This window comes from Perca flavescens, chromosome 20, assembly GCF_004354835.1.
Source record: "Perca flavescens isolate YP-PL-M2 chromosome 20, PFLA_1.0, whole genome shotgun sequence".
In the NCBI taxonomy this organism is placed as follows: Eukaryota; Metazoa; Chordata; class Actinopteri; order Perciformes; family Percidae; genus Perca; species Perca flavescens.
In genome coordinates, this window is record NC_041350.1 from 17,631,745 (window position 1) to 17,649,771 (window position 18,027).

Genomic DNA, 18,027 nt, shown 5'->3' on the forward strand with positions numbered 1-18,027 from the left:
AGGGTGGTATTTTTGGAAGACCACTGAGAATTCTTCAAAAGTCTTTTATTGTTTCTAACTCCTCTGAAAATACTCCCACGCATCTCTTTGTTGCATCCGATGTGCAGATTCTCACCTGAAACACATGGAAACCTTTTGAAGTTATTTCATAGGACTGTAACTGTACCATTCTGTATGGAGTTTGTATGTTCTCCCCATGTTTGCGTGGGTTCCTCCGGGTGCTCCGGTTTCCCCCACCATCTAAAAACATGTACTAGGTTCTCCAGTCAGTGTATTTGATCAAGGCACTGGCTCAGATCTGGAGTCCCTAGGCGCTGTAAATGGCTTCCCACTGCTCCCTTGAAGGATGGGTTAAATGCAGAGAATGAATTTCGCTACATGTATGTGTATGTGACAATAAAGTACCTTTACCTTACCTTTACCAGAAAGATATATGACAGGTAGAAGTTAAATATATTTTAAGGGAGATTTGAGGCTTCAAAGAAAGTAAATGTTATTGTATTTGTTTATTCAATGTTTCCATCACCTTTCTGACACCAAGGATTTTGTCATCCAAAATAATCAGACACTTCAGAGTCTATTGCAGACTACTTTGCATTAAAAGCACGAAGCATGCTTAGCATGAGAAACTAAACTAGTTGTAAGGGGAATGTCATTGTGTGTGTTGAAACCTTGAAAAATAATCATTGTAGTAAGTGTTTATTTCCTTTTCTTTGGCTGAAACAGCCAGAAAACTGTTCCACTTTCCAAAAATGAACAGCTTGTAACAGAATAAAACTAAGGGGAAAAGTAACAAACACATTGGCTCTATAAATTAGGTCAAGTCCAGTGAAACAGTGATTTCCTGTCTCCCTGCAAACAACAAACAGTCTGCCGTTTCAGCATCTTTCTCTGTGCTGAGAGGAAGTAAAGTAAGGTACAGAGACTCTGACCTGCAACTGAGTAGAGTCCTCATCATTGACAAAGCCAGCATCACTTTTAGGTCCATGACATCAAATCTCCCTCACTGGTTTCTTGTAGCTATTTTGCAGGTTCACTTTCCTCCTCCTCTAACATCCAGGCAACAGATCCTCCCCCTCCCCCTCTCTGTCTTTCACTCTCTCTCTCTCTCTCTCTCTCTTCATTTCTCTGAATGTTTGTCTCAGATGATTTCCAAAACGTCATAGGGCACAAAGCCTCTCTTCTTTCCACTCCCCACTCTGATGAAGCCGCTGCGTTCACTCTCACTGCTCACACAGATCTAAGGGGGAAAAAATGAAATTTTACTTTAATGTGAAAACTAGAAAGTACAGTGAACAAGTAGTCAAACATAGTACAAAACATTTGGTTAAAACATTTGAAAAGCATACGGACAACACTGTTGACATACCATTGGTCACATACTTTCAGTCTGGGGCTCTTTCTCAAGGTTTAAGTTAGGCCCGCATTTACTTTGGTTACCTGTCAGTTTTCATGTTGATTTAAAACTCTTCTACTACAGTACATACTACTTGCTACATGGTCTTCTGCCAATATATTTGTCAGAAAAGCTTTTTATGTATGAACCAATTACTACTGTTAATAATATTGCTATGATTAGTGTACTGATTGTGTAATCTGGCTATCACCATACCAAGCTCAATCTTTTAAGATCGAACATTAGTCTGGGGAGTCTGCTCTGTATTTTCTCTGTACAAGAGGCGTGATCAACGGGCATAGTTTAAATGACTCTGTACGCAATTGGATAGTCCTTCAACCAACCAACCAACGTAGCAGCGACAGCAGCATCAACGGGTTGCCGCCATGGAGTGCTGCACTTCGGTGGCCGGCTTGTTGAATGTAAACAAGAAGCTGCTTGGTCGCTTCTCTATCGTCATCGTGTTAAACCCGTCAGTAGCGCGACAGGTGGATAAGCCAGTTTGTGATTGGTTCCCACAAATTTGTAATGGAAGCAGGATAGATAAATGTACAGGTTTCCAGCCTGGATGTATTAAGAGAACCTGAGCTGCAGGGCTGGGTTTACCCAGTCTACTGATTGTAAGTACTGACAGCCAAACCTGATAGGGGGTGTTCTGAGGAATAAATACTGTTATTTTATATCAACAAAAAAAGTCCCTCATGATGGACCACGACACATCATATTTGTGTGGGTTAGGGTTAGTACTATCCAAAATCTCCCCCTGGGTTTGTGTGACTGGAAAAGAAAGGCAGCAGGTCACAGAATCATCTTGTTTTCAGTGGTTTTATCTCCACTGGGGGTTGCTTACTTTAGTCTCCTCTGAGTCCCATCATGTCCTGGAAAGCATTGTGGGAAAAGGGGGGGCTAATCTAAGTACAGCATTATGCCAAAATGCTAATCCAATGGTAACTTCTAAGAGGGATCCTCTAAGCTATTCAGTGAATAAGCATATGCAAGGGAAGAGTCACTGGAGGTAAGAGGCAACGTGGGAGTTGCAGAAGGGTAATAAGCTGGCTAAAGAGCTGCTGGATGATGTGAATCCGATGTGCTTCAATGGCTGGGGTGTGATCATGAATTAGACACAGGTGTAATGTGGAAGTTTTAATGTCCCCACAATAAAGGTCATTGCTTCGCCAACACAGGATGACGAGGACGTTCAAGTGATCAACCCTGCTAATGTTTGGTCTAAATTAATCCTTTATGTTTTGTGGCTTTAAAGGGCAGGCAATTAACCTTAACAACAAACCTATCGTTACTGTCTGGTGAAAGTTTCTCATCTCTAAAAAGTCACTTAATTATAAACTAAGAAAACTAGCCTTGTTATTAGCTCGATTGCCAGGTATTTTCTGGTTTATCTGGCAGGTTTTGAAATGCTTTTATTTACCAAAAGGTTGCAGTTTTTTCTTGCATGCATTCCTTTAAAGCCACAGTTTGCAATTCAAACATTTCTGACCTCCAGTGTATCAAAAAGGCCACTGTTACATTACATTAATGCAGTTATTCAGCTAGTGTTTTTCTTCCTATTTGGTCCATTGATACTTGGGCACCTGGTTGGTTGGTGAAACAGCAACAACGCTCTCCTACAAGCTGACATCCATGCACTACATTTCTGCAAAACTGACCTGTGAAAAATCTTCACAGAATACAACAAATAATTTAATTTACAATTAAAATACACTTAACACATGTTGTCTTTAATATAGATCTTTACTGGGTAGCATTCTGCTTCTTGCGGCTTGCATTGTGTTGAGCGTCTCTATAGCTGAAAAAGACACACCAGCTGCCAAAAGGTCAATACCCAGTAATGCCCTGAACAATACAACAATAATAAAACAAGAAGAAATAGAAGGCAGAGTCGTTGCAGATGCAGAAGTTGACGCAGACAACCTAGAATAAAGCAGCAGGATAATTTAGGATAAAAATAAACTATTTTAAGGGGAACCTACTATTCAGCCTGGCTTGATTTGAAGAATTTTCACTTAAAATATCCATCATCTACCATCATCATCCTCATAAGGTTTGCACTGTACCTGTCCCTCCTTCAGGGTGATCTGGCCTTGTTCCTTACAGCCAATGAATGTCCTGGTACACCTGAACACTTGGTCTTCAACCCGCACCTGATGAGCATAGGCTGCTGGGAAGAAACCGATCCTGTCCTCAATTATCCCCTGAAAAAAAAAAACATCAAACATGAAAACAGCTGACACATGGGAGAGCTGCACAGTACATAAGAAGACTACAAACCCAGTGATTGTATAAACAACAGGGGTTATGTTGGTTACAGTACATAAAACCTGTATTATGTTTTTTTTTTTTATTATACTTACTTTTATATACCTGGTACATATATATATATATAAAGAAGAAGATACTGCATATACATATGTATACATATATGTCTTCACCTTCAGTACCTATACATTGTACTGTATGCAGGTGTTATATCAGGTAAAGTAAGGTAAACACGCCAGATGTCTTTGTTTATCTACCGCCATATAGAGAACAGCAACAGAGTTACAATGCGTGATGAGTTTCTTCATGGTCTGGTGGCAGCCGGCTGCGTCTGTTCAGTCACGTATAGGCCCTTTTGTCTCCCTAATTTATCTGTCATGCAGTTGTGTCCTGAGGCAACCTGTTGCCTCGCTCCTATAATTTACAGCTTGACTTCCTGTAATTTATCAAGCGCTTTCTGGAAAACACACATTATCGGTTAACTGGCAACAACTAACTTGCAAACATTAGCTTCGATTTTTCCATCTTGGAAGGTTAATTCTAATTGTAAACAAAGAAAAAGTTTTAGATGAGTCATGTCCCTATTTTAGGTGTAATATGTTGGTATCGTACCTTCCACCAGTCATCATTGGAGTCATCAGCCAATAAGATTCTGTCTCCCGCGCTGCAATATAGAGCAAAACAAAAGAGAAATTAAGTTTTTCTCTTCCTATCTGCATTGTTGGATAACTCCATGTACATTTTGAAACAGAGCCCCTTTACAAAGCAGGTATTAATGACCTACCTTTGCCCTGTGCTTTAGTGGTACATGTCTACAAACCAATTACCAATACAGAACTGATTGGTTATCCTACAATAAAATGTCAATAACCTTTATTAACATCTCGTACCAATCCAGTGCATATTTAAGAACACTGTAACATGCTTCTCGTTTAAATTGAGACAGCTGGAATTATTAAAAAGTCATCTGGAGAGTTTTTTTAACCAACTTACCTAGCTAAATCTACTAGTGACAGGCATCATTTTAGCTAAAAAAAAAAAAAAATCATTGGGTAGAAATGAGAAGCCTGCTTTTATTTATGTCTATTTAAAATTGTTGACCCATTGTTAAACTCTGTCGACAATGAAAGGAACTTTAACTCTTCACTTGATCTCTTTAAAAGGGTCCTCCTATTCACGTATGGTATGCTGTATAGTCAAGCAGAAGAGAAGGTGTTAGGTTTTTTTCTGATTGGATGCACCTTAATCCTGTTTGCTGTGAGTAATTCTTCTTTGTCCAGGAAACGTATGAATCATTTTACCCCATCACCGCATGTACCATAATTACTAGCATCTGTTCAAAGCCGTCGGCAAAATTTGACCAATAAAAACAAAAAAGGACCAGCATACATGAGTCAAATGTTGCTTTACGCAATTTCCCTTTTTCTTTCTCTTGTGGTTCAGTTACAACACTGTCTGTCCTTTGCTTGGCAATGCTCACCCTGACTCAGAAAACATTGTTTATTGTAGGTGAGAAACAGCACAGCACCCAATGTTGTAAAAATGTCTAAGTTGACAACAAAGTAAACACATTTACTGTATGAGCATGTCTTCCGAGTACTGTGCCTTAAAAATCACATTAATCCTTATAACGTGAGCCATGAAAGGGAGAACAAAGGGTTCGTGAAATCACTGTCCATTAAATAACAAAAAAGAAAGTGGGTTTTCTGATTCTATATTCTAAAATGCAGAACTCATCATCATTACAATCACCACATAGTCGAAGGTAATCATGCAATCAGAGGATGTGGCGGCCACTGAAACTAATCACAAACCTGATTTTCTTGATCAAACTGAAAATTGAACCTTTTGATTAAATATTCCATTTTCCCCTTCATTTGTGTTTTATGTCTTCAAGCGTTTGATGTTTTGATTATTGTCTGCAGCGAAACCTCGAGGAGAGAAAAAAAAAATTGATGAAGGCTTTCATAAGAGAATACATTTAAAACAAAGCTTGGTGAACTTTGTGCCGTATCGCAGGTGGACAGGGAGTCCAAGAGAAGAAGTCAATGAATTTTAAATTACGCCTGACGATTGAAGAGGACGTATCCATGAGTGTGTGTCGCAGGAGAAAGAGTGAAAGAACAAATGCACTCTCATATCCTTAAATCCTCGTAGGATTTCTGCGAGAACCAGGAGCAAATGGGTCCTTAGGCTGAAGGACTGCTCATAATGAATACTCTCTTCCTCAGGGCCTATTGCAAAGTATGTTGCAGATGATGCCTATGCCTCGCCTCAAATGTTCTTAAGAAAAATATTTTAGTATACTGCTCGCTGCAAAATGAGAACGTTTGTGACCAAGTCGGGCCAAAACCAAGCATCACCCACCAGCCAACCTGGCCGGAGCAAACTTTCTCATTTTGCAGCTAAAGAGTAAATCAAAGCTGATTCCCAGAGGACAGAAAACTACAGCTGCGCAGCTCTTAAGCCATTGAGCCACAACCCAATCATGCTACGTTTACGTTTATGTGGCCGGCTATTTTCATAAACAGACATTTCAACCTCTCCGTTTTCAAAAATAACATCGTGCACAGCTGTCAGTTTTCAGAAAAGTGTTTCTTTACACGTGTCGTTAATGCTGCCAAGTGCATGCCAAACCTGTAGGTGGCAGTGTAACGAGAAGCTCAAGCCCACGTTAGCCAATCAGAATCCGGAAAATAGCAACAACAGCAACGAATCACTTCCTCTTTCTGTCTCTCAGCTGCCTAAACCTCCGTTTGTCTCAGTTTACATGTAAACGTGCAAGTTTTCCAAAATCTCCACTCTGGCCGGAGGTTTTAGAAAGAATCATTTTCAGAGACAAATTCTCCGTTTGCATGTAAACGAAGGGCACAAACAAAGGGAAATGTCTCAGTTTTTCAAAATAAGCATGTACGTGTAAACGGGGCATCAGTGACGATACAACAGGTGTTTTCAATCAACTGCCAAAGCCAAAACACCAGGTGTGACATCACTACAGTAATTCGGCTGTGTTCAGATTGAAGGGCAACATGCTTGAATGTTTGAACCCACAGAGAGCAGCAGTAGCATTTTGCCCTCAATGACACAGTTTCCCAAATTCATACTACAACTGTCTACGATATTTATGCAGGATGGTTACCCTCACTGCTTGTCTTGTAGTAACACCAGATATACTTAATAGCTTAAATTAGCTTCTTCTGTGGCCATTGTTCAAGTTCTTTCTGTAAGTTTTCACTCCATATTCTTAGTTGAATGAGTATTTAGGTATTGGCCAGTACAAGTCTCATACTTTTAACCAAAATAATATGTTATTTTGCTAGCAATCAAAAATAATATATCCCCTCTTAGCCACTAGTACACTTTGTACGCCTCATGGGAGCTATATATGGACTTCTAAATGGACTTTCCAAAGACTCTCAGGATAAATCCAAGAAGACATGAGATTGACTGATATTAATAGACATCATGGCACACACACATAGGTACTATTAATGAGGCCACCCCAGAGAAATAAATCTTTGAGGACCATTACCTACAAAGAAGAAGCTAATTAGTTTTGTAAATCTATACTTGTATACGTTGACTTCTAGTGCTCTAAATACAGCGATTATATAAGATAAAAGACAGACATACTAATTAACAGACAACTGAATTTCCTGACATTAAAGAGTAGATGAATATAGACACAGAAGCACAGAGGTTTTCAGACCAGCATGTCACCCTATTTCCCAACGTAAATTAAACACCTTGTGTTTGTGATTGTGTGCCTAGGTCTGGCATTGTATGACTGTATACGGGCATAAAGTACAGTATAATTGAGTTTTTTGTGTGTTTTCTTTTTTAGATTTACATTATGTGTGCTACAGAGCATACAAGGCGAGTTTAGAGGAACTGCAATTGACAGGTGCAACATGCATGAAGTTCATTATTTATGTTGTAACGCTCAGGAGTCAATGAATGAATCTCACGAATAAGTCACACAGAGATTGTGTTTCTCTGCATATACAATTAATCAATATATTATGATGATAGGGGTAATTAATAATAAGAGAATCTCCCCCCCTCCCTCCCCCCCTCGCTCCTCCTCCTCCCCCTTATAGCTAGAGTCTGAACACTGATGTAAGATGCAAAAATATTCAAACAAATAATGATCATTAAAAAGTGTAATTGCAATATTTAGGAACTGGCACAGATTTGTTTGCTCTAAGATTAAATAAGCAGCATAACCTTGTTGTAGATCCAAATCACGGGGCGGATACACAAATTATCTTTTACTTTAGTTAACATTGCGAGAAAGGGAGTTTGTGCTGCATTCATGGGGTGTCGAAATAATTGGAAAAAATAAGTTCCTGAATGGGAAAATTCACATTGCATTAACATTATGACATAGGGCATGCCTTGGCAGAAGTCTGCACTCTCCCAGTGCCATTCTAGTTTTCTTTGTTTCCTCTTTTCTTCAGAACATTTTGAATAGCAAAAACTGTATCAAAAGAGATCATATTTCTTAATTAGATTGATGTGTGTATGTGTAAACTAACCTCATCTCCAGGTCATGGCTGTCTTGGGGAGTGAAGCTGAACAAGGCCACGTACGTTCTGAGCTTAAGGACATCTTTCTGTAGCTGGATCTGTTCCAACTAGAGAACACACACACACACGGAAACACATAAACATACAGATTTGGTTTTCAAGAAGTCTCAGGGAAAAGAAAACCTTGCTGACGCTGACAGGTTAAACAAAGCTCATAGTCACACAAATACAATACAACACCATATTCTCTATTGTCACTTTTCTCGCAGTCATATCTTAAAATAGTCTTTTGGCATTCACATAGGCAGGAGAAGCCTTTGTTTACAGAACACTGATAGACCGGGGAGCCGCTTAAGTTATTCTGCAATCTGTTTCTTTTAAGGAACAGGTTTTAATGAACGCTCAAGAAGTTAAAACAGGACAGAAGTTGTTATTGACGTGTGAGCACAATTAGCAGGGAAATGCGCCGCCATTCTGGTGCTCTTCACACTGCTCAGAAAACTGGTGGGCATTTTCTTGTTTCACCAATACCTTGAGTCTGAATACATGTGTTCCTGAAATCCCTCCAAATGATAACTTGTTCCTGCATAATTGCCTTTGGCCAAAAGATATGAGAATTACTTTTTAAGACACACTAATGACCATTTTTGAAAGACAGCAGGAGAATTTGCCATCTTTGTGGTGCTGTATAGTTAATGAAGAGAAGGGTCTCCCTGAGCGTCATCCATGTGTATGGGCAATGTAGCTGATGGATGAGTTGAGTTAACTGCAGCCACAAGGCAAACTGCCTCTGTGGCCTCTGGGTGAAAACAACAACATCAAGCACTGGCAATCCATTACAGCTAACTAAGAGCTGCTCACTGGCCATGAGAGGCACTCGATGCTGTGGTAGCCTGGAACACTGAATGAGAGGTCGGGCAGGTCGAGATAACAGCCTCCTTTGTAACTGAGTTAGCGGAAAAAAGGCCGTACTGTATATGTAGTGAGGGACACTGTGGTGAAAGAAAAATGGAAAAAAGGAAATAGAAGAGCAGTGTGCATTCCTTTAATTCTGCAGTAACTGATAGTAAGTAGTGCAGTAAGATGTAACTACTTAGGGGTAGTAAAACAACCTGCAAACAACTTTAAAATATTATCACCTTATAAACTTGTTATGGTGAACCTGTTAGCCAACAGTTGCCTATTTATAATACATGTCTAGCAAACACAGAGCAATATTAGCTTTAATTTGGAGTCATGTTGTGAATGTTGCATTTCACTCTCCCTCTGGCACTGTTTTGCTCCACCAATTCCTGAGAATAATATCTTGCTATATAGCAGCTAAATGCCCCATTATTTACACAAACTAGTCGCTACATCTTGTCATTTGATCCATTATTTTATAAAAAATATTGATAAGTGCAGCTTTAAGAGCTAATTTTGAGCTAATATCTTTAGAACAGTCATTTGGCTATGGTGATACATTTTACACCTTCTGGCAACAACAAAAGCACCAGAATTTAGTTTGGATAAACAGAAGCTGCCTTAAATGAACAGACAAACAAAAAGAGCACCACCGACGACAATATCAAACTTCTCAATCAGAGAATCCAAAAAGAAATCTGTAGCATGAGCCAGACTATTTTACTGTCAATTGATCTTGGGTAGTTTAACACAAAACCTGGAAAGTGTGAACAGATGGGGATCCTGTGTGTGACTGTGTGTGTTCCATTTGTGCGTGTGAGCCTCATCTCAAATTGGAGGCTCCTTCTCTGGTGAAGAAGCAGTTTTCAAGCGTTTTTCTCTGCTCATTACCCTGCAGAGCCTCCATCTGTCGTCTGACAGACAAACGGGCCGCTGTTAGCTGTGTTCGGTCCAGCCTGATAACACAGCACAATGCACTTCAAGTTTCTTACCCGAAAGGAAGCGCTGGACTGCTAGATTGTATTGCAGACGATAGATTATGTTTGTGCATGTCTGTATTTTTTGCCTTATATGGTTATTTCTTCATTTTTGTGTTTGTCCGAGTATCTGTGGTCTTTTTCCACTGTTGACAACTGAGATAAACATGTTAAAGTATAAACAAAAACAGGATAGACGGCTGCACGTAGAAACTGTGTACAAAGAACATTGATGCTGAAAGCACATCACCCACAAAACTCATCATGGAAGCTATAAAGGAATAGAGCAGTTCTGAAATCTGCCCATGAAATATTCATTGTTACTCTGCAGGGGGTGCCAAGATATTCACAGAGGTTTAACCTTTTTCTCTCTCACAAGCATGAATTTTGCACCATCAGCACTGCATCTACACTGTAGAGAGTAGTTGCAGAAGGACAGACCCCAGAGCTGCAGATCCAAACTTAACGTAAGGTCAGGCTTCTCTCCTTCGGCGCAGGCCAGTGGTCGTGTCAGCTCGGGTATGATTTGTTACAGCAGGAAGAGAAGTTTTTCCTTCAGAGTCCTGGGAAAATCAGCAGTGAGGATAAAGGCGAGGGGCAAGGAGCAGCATGCTTAATGGACACAGAACAGACTGGCTGGGTATCAGTTCTCAGAGTGACCACAAAGAGTTCAGGCAATGGTCAGTGGACAGTCTCAGTCTGCTCTCAGAGGTTTTCAGACTGCACCAATAATACACGTTACTGTAAGTTCAAGCAGCAGAATAACAATCTCTGTGAAAAGTGAGGAGAAAACTTAATGAGAATTGCTGACAGGACAGTTCAAGCTTGCCATTTATCTAAAAGAGTACATTCACATTAAGTTTACTTTTTCTTATTCTTCCTATTTTTGCTCCTAAAATCTTTGGGACATTTTCATCTAATAATTAGTTAATTACTGTGTATACATGCTGTTAAAATTGACTGGGATCAGGTTTTTGTTAAAAGGAACCGACCGATAAAGAGAGCCTTCACTAGAATGGATACATTACTGTAATCGGCCTATTGCTGAAATCTGAAAGTCTGAGTTGTTGACAGGACTGAAATGCAGGTGTATGTTAGGAGAACTGATCAGGCATGTATAGTGTACTCATTCACACACACACACACACACACACACACACACACACACACACACACACACTTGTCAGCATTAGATGTGTTTAATGTAAAACAATTGGATGGATTGATTTGTTTCTTACCGGAAAATCGTCAGGGTTTCTTTCTGGCTGGAGGTAATGCTCTGTCCCGTTCTCAATGACTGTGAAAACTTCAAAGAAAAACAAATAACGAATAACTAAATTAAATCTACAACCATATTATACGAAACAAGATTAAATTCAAAATTCAATTATATGTTGGACACATAATAAAGCATACTGATGTATTTGCTATATTTAGAACCTTGCCAGAAAACTGGCAAAAAAATGATATGTTGTCCCATGAGTAATTAATGCCAAATCAAAAGGGCAAATTTCATAACTGGTTTAATTATGAGATATCGGGCGCCCGGATGGCTCAGTTGGTGGAGCGGGCGCCCATATATAGAGGTTTACACCTCGACGCAGCGGGTTCGACTCCGACCTGCGGCCCTTTGCTGCATGTCATTCCCCCCTCTCTCTTCCCTTTCATGTCTTTAGCTGTCCTGTCAAATAAAGGCTGAAAAATGTCCGAAAAATTATCTTTAAAAAAATAAATAATTATGAGATATCTTGTGTGCAATAGGAAACCTTAGCCTGGTGGCACTAAATCAAAGGTGTCACCAAAAACTTCACTTGGTTCACAAATATCCATACCATTTATTTGATGATTGTTTTTCATTGGCATAGCCTTTTTTTCATTAACCCATGCACTATCAACAAACTAGAGCAGTGTCAAGGCCGACACGTGGCCCTGGCGAACAACAAATTGATTTATTCTTTTGTTGGGTCAGGTGCTATGCTCTGGAGAAAATTGTTGAGCAGCATTGTAGCTGTGCTTCTTTGTAGTTGTGCCTTCACTGCTCAGAGTGAATGCTCCAGATAGTGAAGGGTCAATGCCTTGCCCTTTCCTACAGAGACTATTGTGTATCTCAAAGAACCCAGGCACCACTAAATCAAGAGCTACACACAATGCAGATACAAAAAAGAATTTTTTTTCCCCAGGATATTCTATAGCAGGGTCAGAGTGAGCAAACAGCAAAAAGAGAGGCAAGAGTTCAGTTCAGTTGAAAACAGTGGGGAACCTTATTTGACGGTTCATAGGAGGAGAATTTGATGTTGCAACCTTCTCAGACACCCTTGTGGCAAGAGCAATAGCAGTGTGTTTTTCCCTGTGTCACTACATGGCTGTAATCCAGATGCACACAGTGTACCGCAACAGATACTTACCATCATCGCTGTGTTTTCTCGACAGCTCCTGCCTACTGCTGTGAGCCACTACTTCCTCCGGAACCTTATCCAAGTCACTGGTCTGCAGAGATCAGAGAGCAGAGATAAAACAGATTAGATAGATAGAAAGATAACGTTAGATAGAGATAGATAGACTAAGTTCAGTTTCAGAAAACTAGCTGAAAATGCTTCCACTTGCACAGTCTAACCAGCTATTTTGGAGAAAACCGTAGTGTAGCAAACATGCTGTTCCTAAGTCTGCATTTGGAAACTATTATCATAACCCCTGTTGGGATCACATTGTCTCTGTGAGCCTCCATTGACACACACACCCATTCAATAACAGCTGCACAGGACAGGACAGGATGGCCCCAACCCAACAGCTTTCAGATGTCATCATACAAAGGCACCTATCCAGACTGCATATACAGTTTAGCTTACATTAAAAGTGATAAGCTATGAAAAATGGATTTCCTTGTGTATTACACACAAAGATGGAAAAGAGGCTGGAGAGTGTAGCTGTACAGTACAATCAGTACACCGACATCGCCCTTCATCACTGCCTGGACCAGACTGCCTTTATTGGTAGTGTTTACAGCACTGCAGTGGCAGTATCTATTTTGACCATCAGCTACAGCATGTCCGTTGCAAAGGGACAAAATAAAATACAACCTGTATGTGCATTATATCTTAACAAAGGGATAGGAAACTTTGTTCCTTGAGATAGGAAATAGGATAAATACAACTAAAAGTGTCGGTGACCAGTATAAACAAACACTATCCAACATTATAAATTATCCTTTTCTTACCGAGTTTCTGTGTGGCGACTCAGAGCCACTGGCCCTCTTGGCCTTTTGTGCTAGCGACGTCCCAAATCTCAAGGCCTCATACACAGGGTCCACCTTATTGCCACAGGCTTTAGAAAAGAATGAATACATGATAAAGCTGACGTCAAACAAACGTTACACTTTCAGGATAGGCTAGGGCATGTTGTGATTTACAATACTAAAAAACAGGTAGGTACATCTTCTAAAACAGCTCAAGTGGAAAAGTGGTTCTAAAAGGAGTGGAGTAAAGTTTTTGCTTTAGGGCATGCCATTCTACACAGAAGAGAAATTATTATGGATATTTAAGCTGCTCACCGATGGGCATGACTTCTTTGATGCAGCCATACTGTTCCTGGATCAGTAATGGAGAGCTGTAGTACCGCCGAAAGCCTTTTGGCTGAAGGACAGATAGGGGGAAAAGAGAGAGAAGCGACAGACATTAGAGACAAATCAATATGCAGCACTGCAGGCAGCACAGCACCCTGACACTGAAATACTGCACATAACTCTGTTTAGTCTGATGTTTCTGAGCACAAGTGACAGAGATAAAGTTCTGCCACACAGGATGATGGACATCACTGTTTGGATGAATCACAACAACTATATTTCACTCTGCAGACTGAAAAGACTGAACAGTGTCCGATAAATACCTAAGTATAATTATATATCAATTTAAATATAAATCTACACAATGTTAGTCTGGGCTAATCAGTCAAACAGTCTAATGTACTGTGTTTGAATGTGCACAGCCCTCATTTTAATGGTTGAATGATCTGTAGGAATGTAAAAATCATTTATTCAATTTGCGTTTGTGCTCATAACATATAGATAACTAAACCTTATGTTGAAAAATAAAAATGTAAGCATTAATTCTCATCGTTGCCAGAACAATTTGATGCAAGAAAAGGAAATCAAAAAACATTAACAGTTATAAGTCATTAATTAATGATGAACTACTCAGTAACAATCCATATTAATTTGTAATGACTACTTCGCCAGCCTGTTGTGGATCAGCTCTATTTAATATTGTACAGCGTAAACCCAGATTTAGTTGTAATGAAACTTTTTAGTGGTCACTACTTATTCTTTCATGTTTTGTTAAAAACCATTTTCATTACTAAATCAAATTAGTTGTTTGTAATGATCAGTTTAAGTATGCAGTGCACAGATAACTAAGGATGTTAAGTTTCTGTATGGGAGGGGTGGGGTCCAGGTGGGGTCATTTGAACTCTTCTGAGCTGAAACGATGCAAAGGCTCATGGGAAAAAATGTATATGTTCGGAACGGTTTCTGTCCTAGTTAAAGTCCATCCATCCATCCATCTTCGTCCGCTTATCCGGTGTCGGGTCGCGGGGGGAGCAGCTCCAGCAGGGGACCCCAAACTTCCCTTTCCCGAGCAACATTAACCAGCTCCGACTGGGGATCCCGGCGTTCCCAGGCCAGGTTGGAGATATAATCCCTCCACCTAGTCCTGGGTCTTCCCGAGGCCTCCTCCCAGCTGGGACGTGCCTGGAACACCTCCCTAGGGAGGCGCCCAGGGGCATCCTTACCAGATGCCCGAACCACCTCAACTGGCTCCTTTTCGACGCAAAGGAGCAGCGGCTCTCCGAGCTCCTCACGGATGACTGAGCTTCTCACCCCTATCTCTAAGGGAGACGCCAGCCACCCTCCTGAGGAAACCCATTTCGGCCGCTTGTACCCTGGATCTCGTTCTTTCGGTCATGACCCAGCCTTCATGACCATAGGTGAGGGTAGGAACGAAAACTGACCGGTAGATCGAGAGCTTTGCCTTCTGGCTCAGCTCTCTTTCGTCCTGGCGGTGCGATAGATTGAATGCAATACCGCACCCGCTGCGCCCGATTCTCCGACCAATCTCCCGCTCCATTGTCCCCTCACTCGCGAACAAAACCCCAAGGTACTTGAACTCCTTCACTTGGGGTAAGGACTCATTCCCTACCTGGAGAAGGCATTCCATCGGTTTCCTGCTGAGAACCATGGCCTCCGATTTAGAGGTGCTGATCCTCATCCCAACCGCTTCACACTCGGGTTGCGAACCCGATCCAGTGAGTGCTGAAGGTCGCAGGCCGATGATGCCATCAGGACCACATCATCTGCAAAGAGCAGCGATGAGATCCCCAGCCCACCAAACTGCAACCCCTCCCCACCCCGACTACGCCTCGATATCCTGTCCATAAATATTACAAACAGGATTGGTGACAAAGCGCAGCCCTGGCGGAGGCCAACCCTCACCTGAAACGAGTCCGACTTACTACCGAGAACCCGGACACAGCTCTCACTTTGGTCATACAGAGATTGGATGGCCCTGGTAGAACCCCCTCACCCCATACTCCCGCAGCACCTCCCACAGTATCTCCGGGGGACCCGGTCATACGCCTTCTCCAAATCCACAAAACACATGTAGACCGGTTGGGCATACTCCCAGGCTCCCTCCAGGATCCTTGAGAGTGAAGAGCTGGTCCGTTGTTCCACGACCAGGACGGAATCCGCATTGTTCCTCCTCAACCCGAGGTTCGACTATCGGCGAACCCTCCTTTCCAACACCTTGGAATAGACTTTACCAGGGAGGCTGAGAAGTGTGATACCCCTATAATTGGCACACACCCTCTGGTCCCCCTTTTTAAAAAGGGGAACCACCACCCCAGTCTGCCACTCCTTTGGCACCGTCCCAGACTTCCACGCAATGTTGAAGAGGCGTGTCAACCAGGACAGCCCCTCCACACCCAGAGCCTTGAGCATTTCTGGACGGATCTCATCAATCCCGGGGCTTTGCCACTGTGTAGTTGTTTGACTACATCAGTGACTTCCGCCTGGGAAATCGGCGACAATCCCCGTTATCCTCCAGCTCTGCCTCTAACATAGAGGCGTATTAGTCGGATTCAGGAGTTCCTCAAAGTGCTCCTTCCACCGCCCTATTACCTCCTTAGTTGAGGTCAACAGTGTCCCATCCTTACTGTACACAGCTTGGATGGTTCCCCTTCCCCCTCCTGAGGTGGCGAACAGTTTTCCAGAAGCACTTTGGTGCCGACCGAAAGTCCTTCTCCATGTCTTCTCCAAACTTCTCCCACACCCGCTGCTTTGCCTCTTTCACGGCAGAGGCTGCAGCCCTTCGACCCCTTCGGTACCCTGCAACTGCCTCCGGAGTCCTCCGGGCTAACATATCCCGGAAAGACTCCTTCTTCAGTCGGACGGCTTCCCTGACCACGGTGTCCACCACGGTGTTCGTGGGTTACCGCCCCTTGAGGCACCTAAGACCCTAAGACCACAGCTCCTCGCCGCAGCTTCAGCAATGGAAACTTTGAACATTGTCCACTCGGGTTCAATGCCCCCAGCCTCCACAGGGATGCACGAAAAGCTCCGCCCGGAGGTGTGAGTTGAAAGTCTGTCGGACAGGGGCCTCCTCCAGACGTTCCCAATTTACCCGCACTACACGTTTGGGCTTACCAGGTCTGTCCAGAGTCTTCCCCACCCCTGACCCAACTCACCACCAGATGGTGATCGGTTGACAGCTCTGCCCCTCTCTTCACCCAGTGTCCAAAACATACGGCCTCAGATCAGATGAAACGATTATGAAATCGATCATTGACCTTCGGCCTAGGGTGCTCTGGTACCAGGTACACTTATGAGCATCCCTATGTTCGAACATGGTGTTCGTTATAGACAATCCATGACTAGCACAGAAGTCCAACAACAAACAACCACTCTGGTTTAGATCAGGAGGCCGTTCCTCCCAATCACGCCTCTCCAGGTGTCTCCATCATTGCCCACGTGTGCGTTGAAGTCCCCCAGCAGAACAATGGAGTCCCCACTGGAGCCCCATGCAGGACTCCAGTCAAGGTCTCCAAGAAGGCCGTATACTCCGAACTCCTGTTTGGTGCATATGCACAAACAACAGTCAGAGTTTTCCCCCCACAACCCGCAGGCGTGGGGAGGCGACCCTCTCGTCCACGGGGTAAACTCCAACACAGCGGCGCTCAGCCGGGGCTTGTGAGTATCCCCACACCCGCCCGGCGCCTCACACCCTGGGCAACTCCGGAGAAGAAAAGAGTCCAACCCCTATCCAGGAGCATGGTTCCAGAACCGAGACTGTGCGTGAGGTAAGCCCCACCAGATCTAACGGTGGCGCTCCACCTCCCGCACCAGTTCCGGCTCCTCCCCCCCACAGAGAGGTGACGTTCCACGTCCCCAGAGCCAGCGTCTGCCGCCCGGGTCTGGTCCGTCGAGGCCCCTGACCTTCACTGCCACCCATGTGACATCGCACCCGACCCCAACGGTTCCTCCCACAGGTGGTGGGCCCATGGGCTGAGAGATGGGAGCCACGTAGCTTGTTCGGGCTGTGCCCGGCCGGGCTCCGTGGCAAACCCGGCCACCAGGCGCTCGCCCGGCGAGCCCGCCGTCTGGGCCTGGCTCCAGGCGGGGCCCCGGGCTTCCTCCGGGCAGGGTCACTCCATCTCTACCTTGCTTCTTCATTGGGGTTTTTGAACCATTCTTTGTCTGGCCCCTCACCTGAGACCACTTTGCCTTGGGAGACCCTACCAGGAGCACAAAGCTCCAGACAACACAGCCCTCAGGTTCACAGAGACACACAAACCTCTCCACCACGATAAGGTGATGGTTCACGGAGAAAGTTAAAGTGTGTTTTAATAATGTTTTGTTAATGTTTGGGGTGTGCATTTATGTTATCTGGGTTTGAATTTT

The 18,027-nt window shown here is 43.0% G+C and overlaps 1 protein-coding gene across 4 annotated transcripts in view; it reads right to left on the reverse strand.

Moving 5' to 3' along the window:
- Nucleotides 1-487: 487 nt before the first annotated feature.
- The window catches only part of stac (SH3 and cysteine rich domain), a 42,317-nt gene continuing 24,777 nt past the window's right edge, over nucleotides 488-18,027 (reverse strand). For all 4 annotated transcript variants that reach the window (XM_028565964.1, XM_028565963.1, XM_028565967.1 and 1 more), the window contains 8 exons: nucleotides 13,627-13,708; nucleotides 13,294-13,400; nucleotides 12,485-12,566; nucleotides 11,318-11,385; nucleotides 8,209-8,306; nucleotides 4,283-4,334; nucleotides 3,469-3,606; nucleotides 488-1,240 (listed from right to left, as the gene is read on the reverse strand). In XM_028565964.1, coding sequence (XP_028421765.1) covers nucleotides 1,142-1,240; nucleotides 3,469-3,606; nucleotides 4,283-4,334; nucleotides 8,209-8,306; nucleotides 11,318-11,385; nucleotides 12,485-12,566; nucleotides 13,294-13,400; nucleotides 13,627-13,708 — 726 coding nt within the window. In that variant the 3' untranslated portion in view covers nucleotides 488-1,141. The remainder of the gene's footprint in view (nucleotides 1,241-3,468; nucleotides 3,607-4,282; nucleotides 4,335-8,208; nucleotides 8,307-11,317; nucleotides 11,386-12,484; nucleotides 12,567-13,293; nucleotides 13,401-13,626; nucleotides 13,709-18,027) is intronic.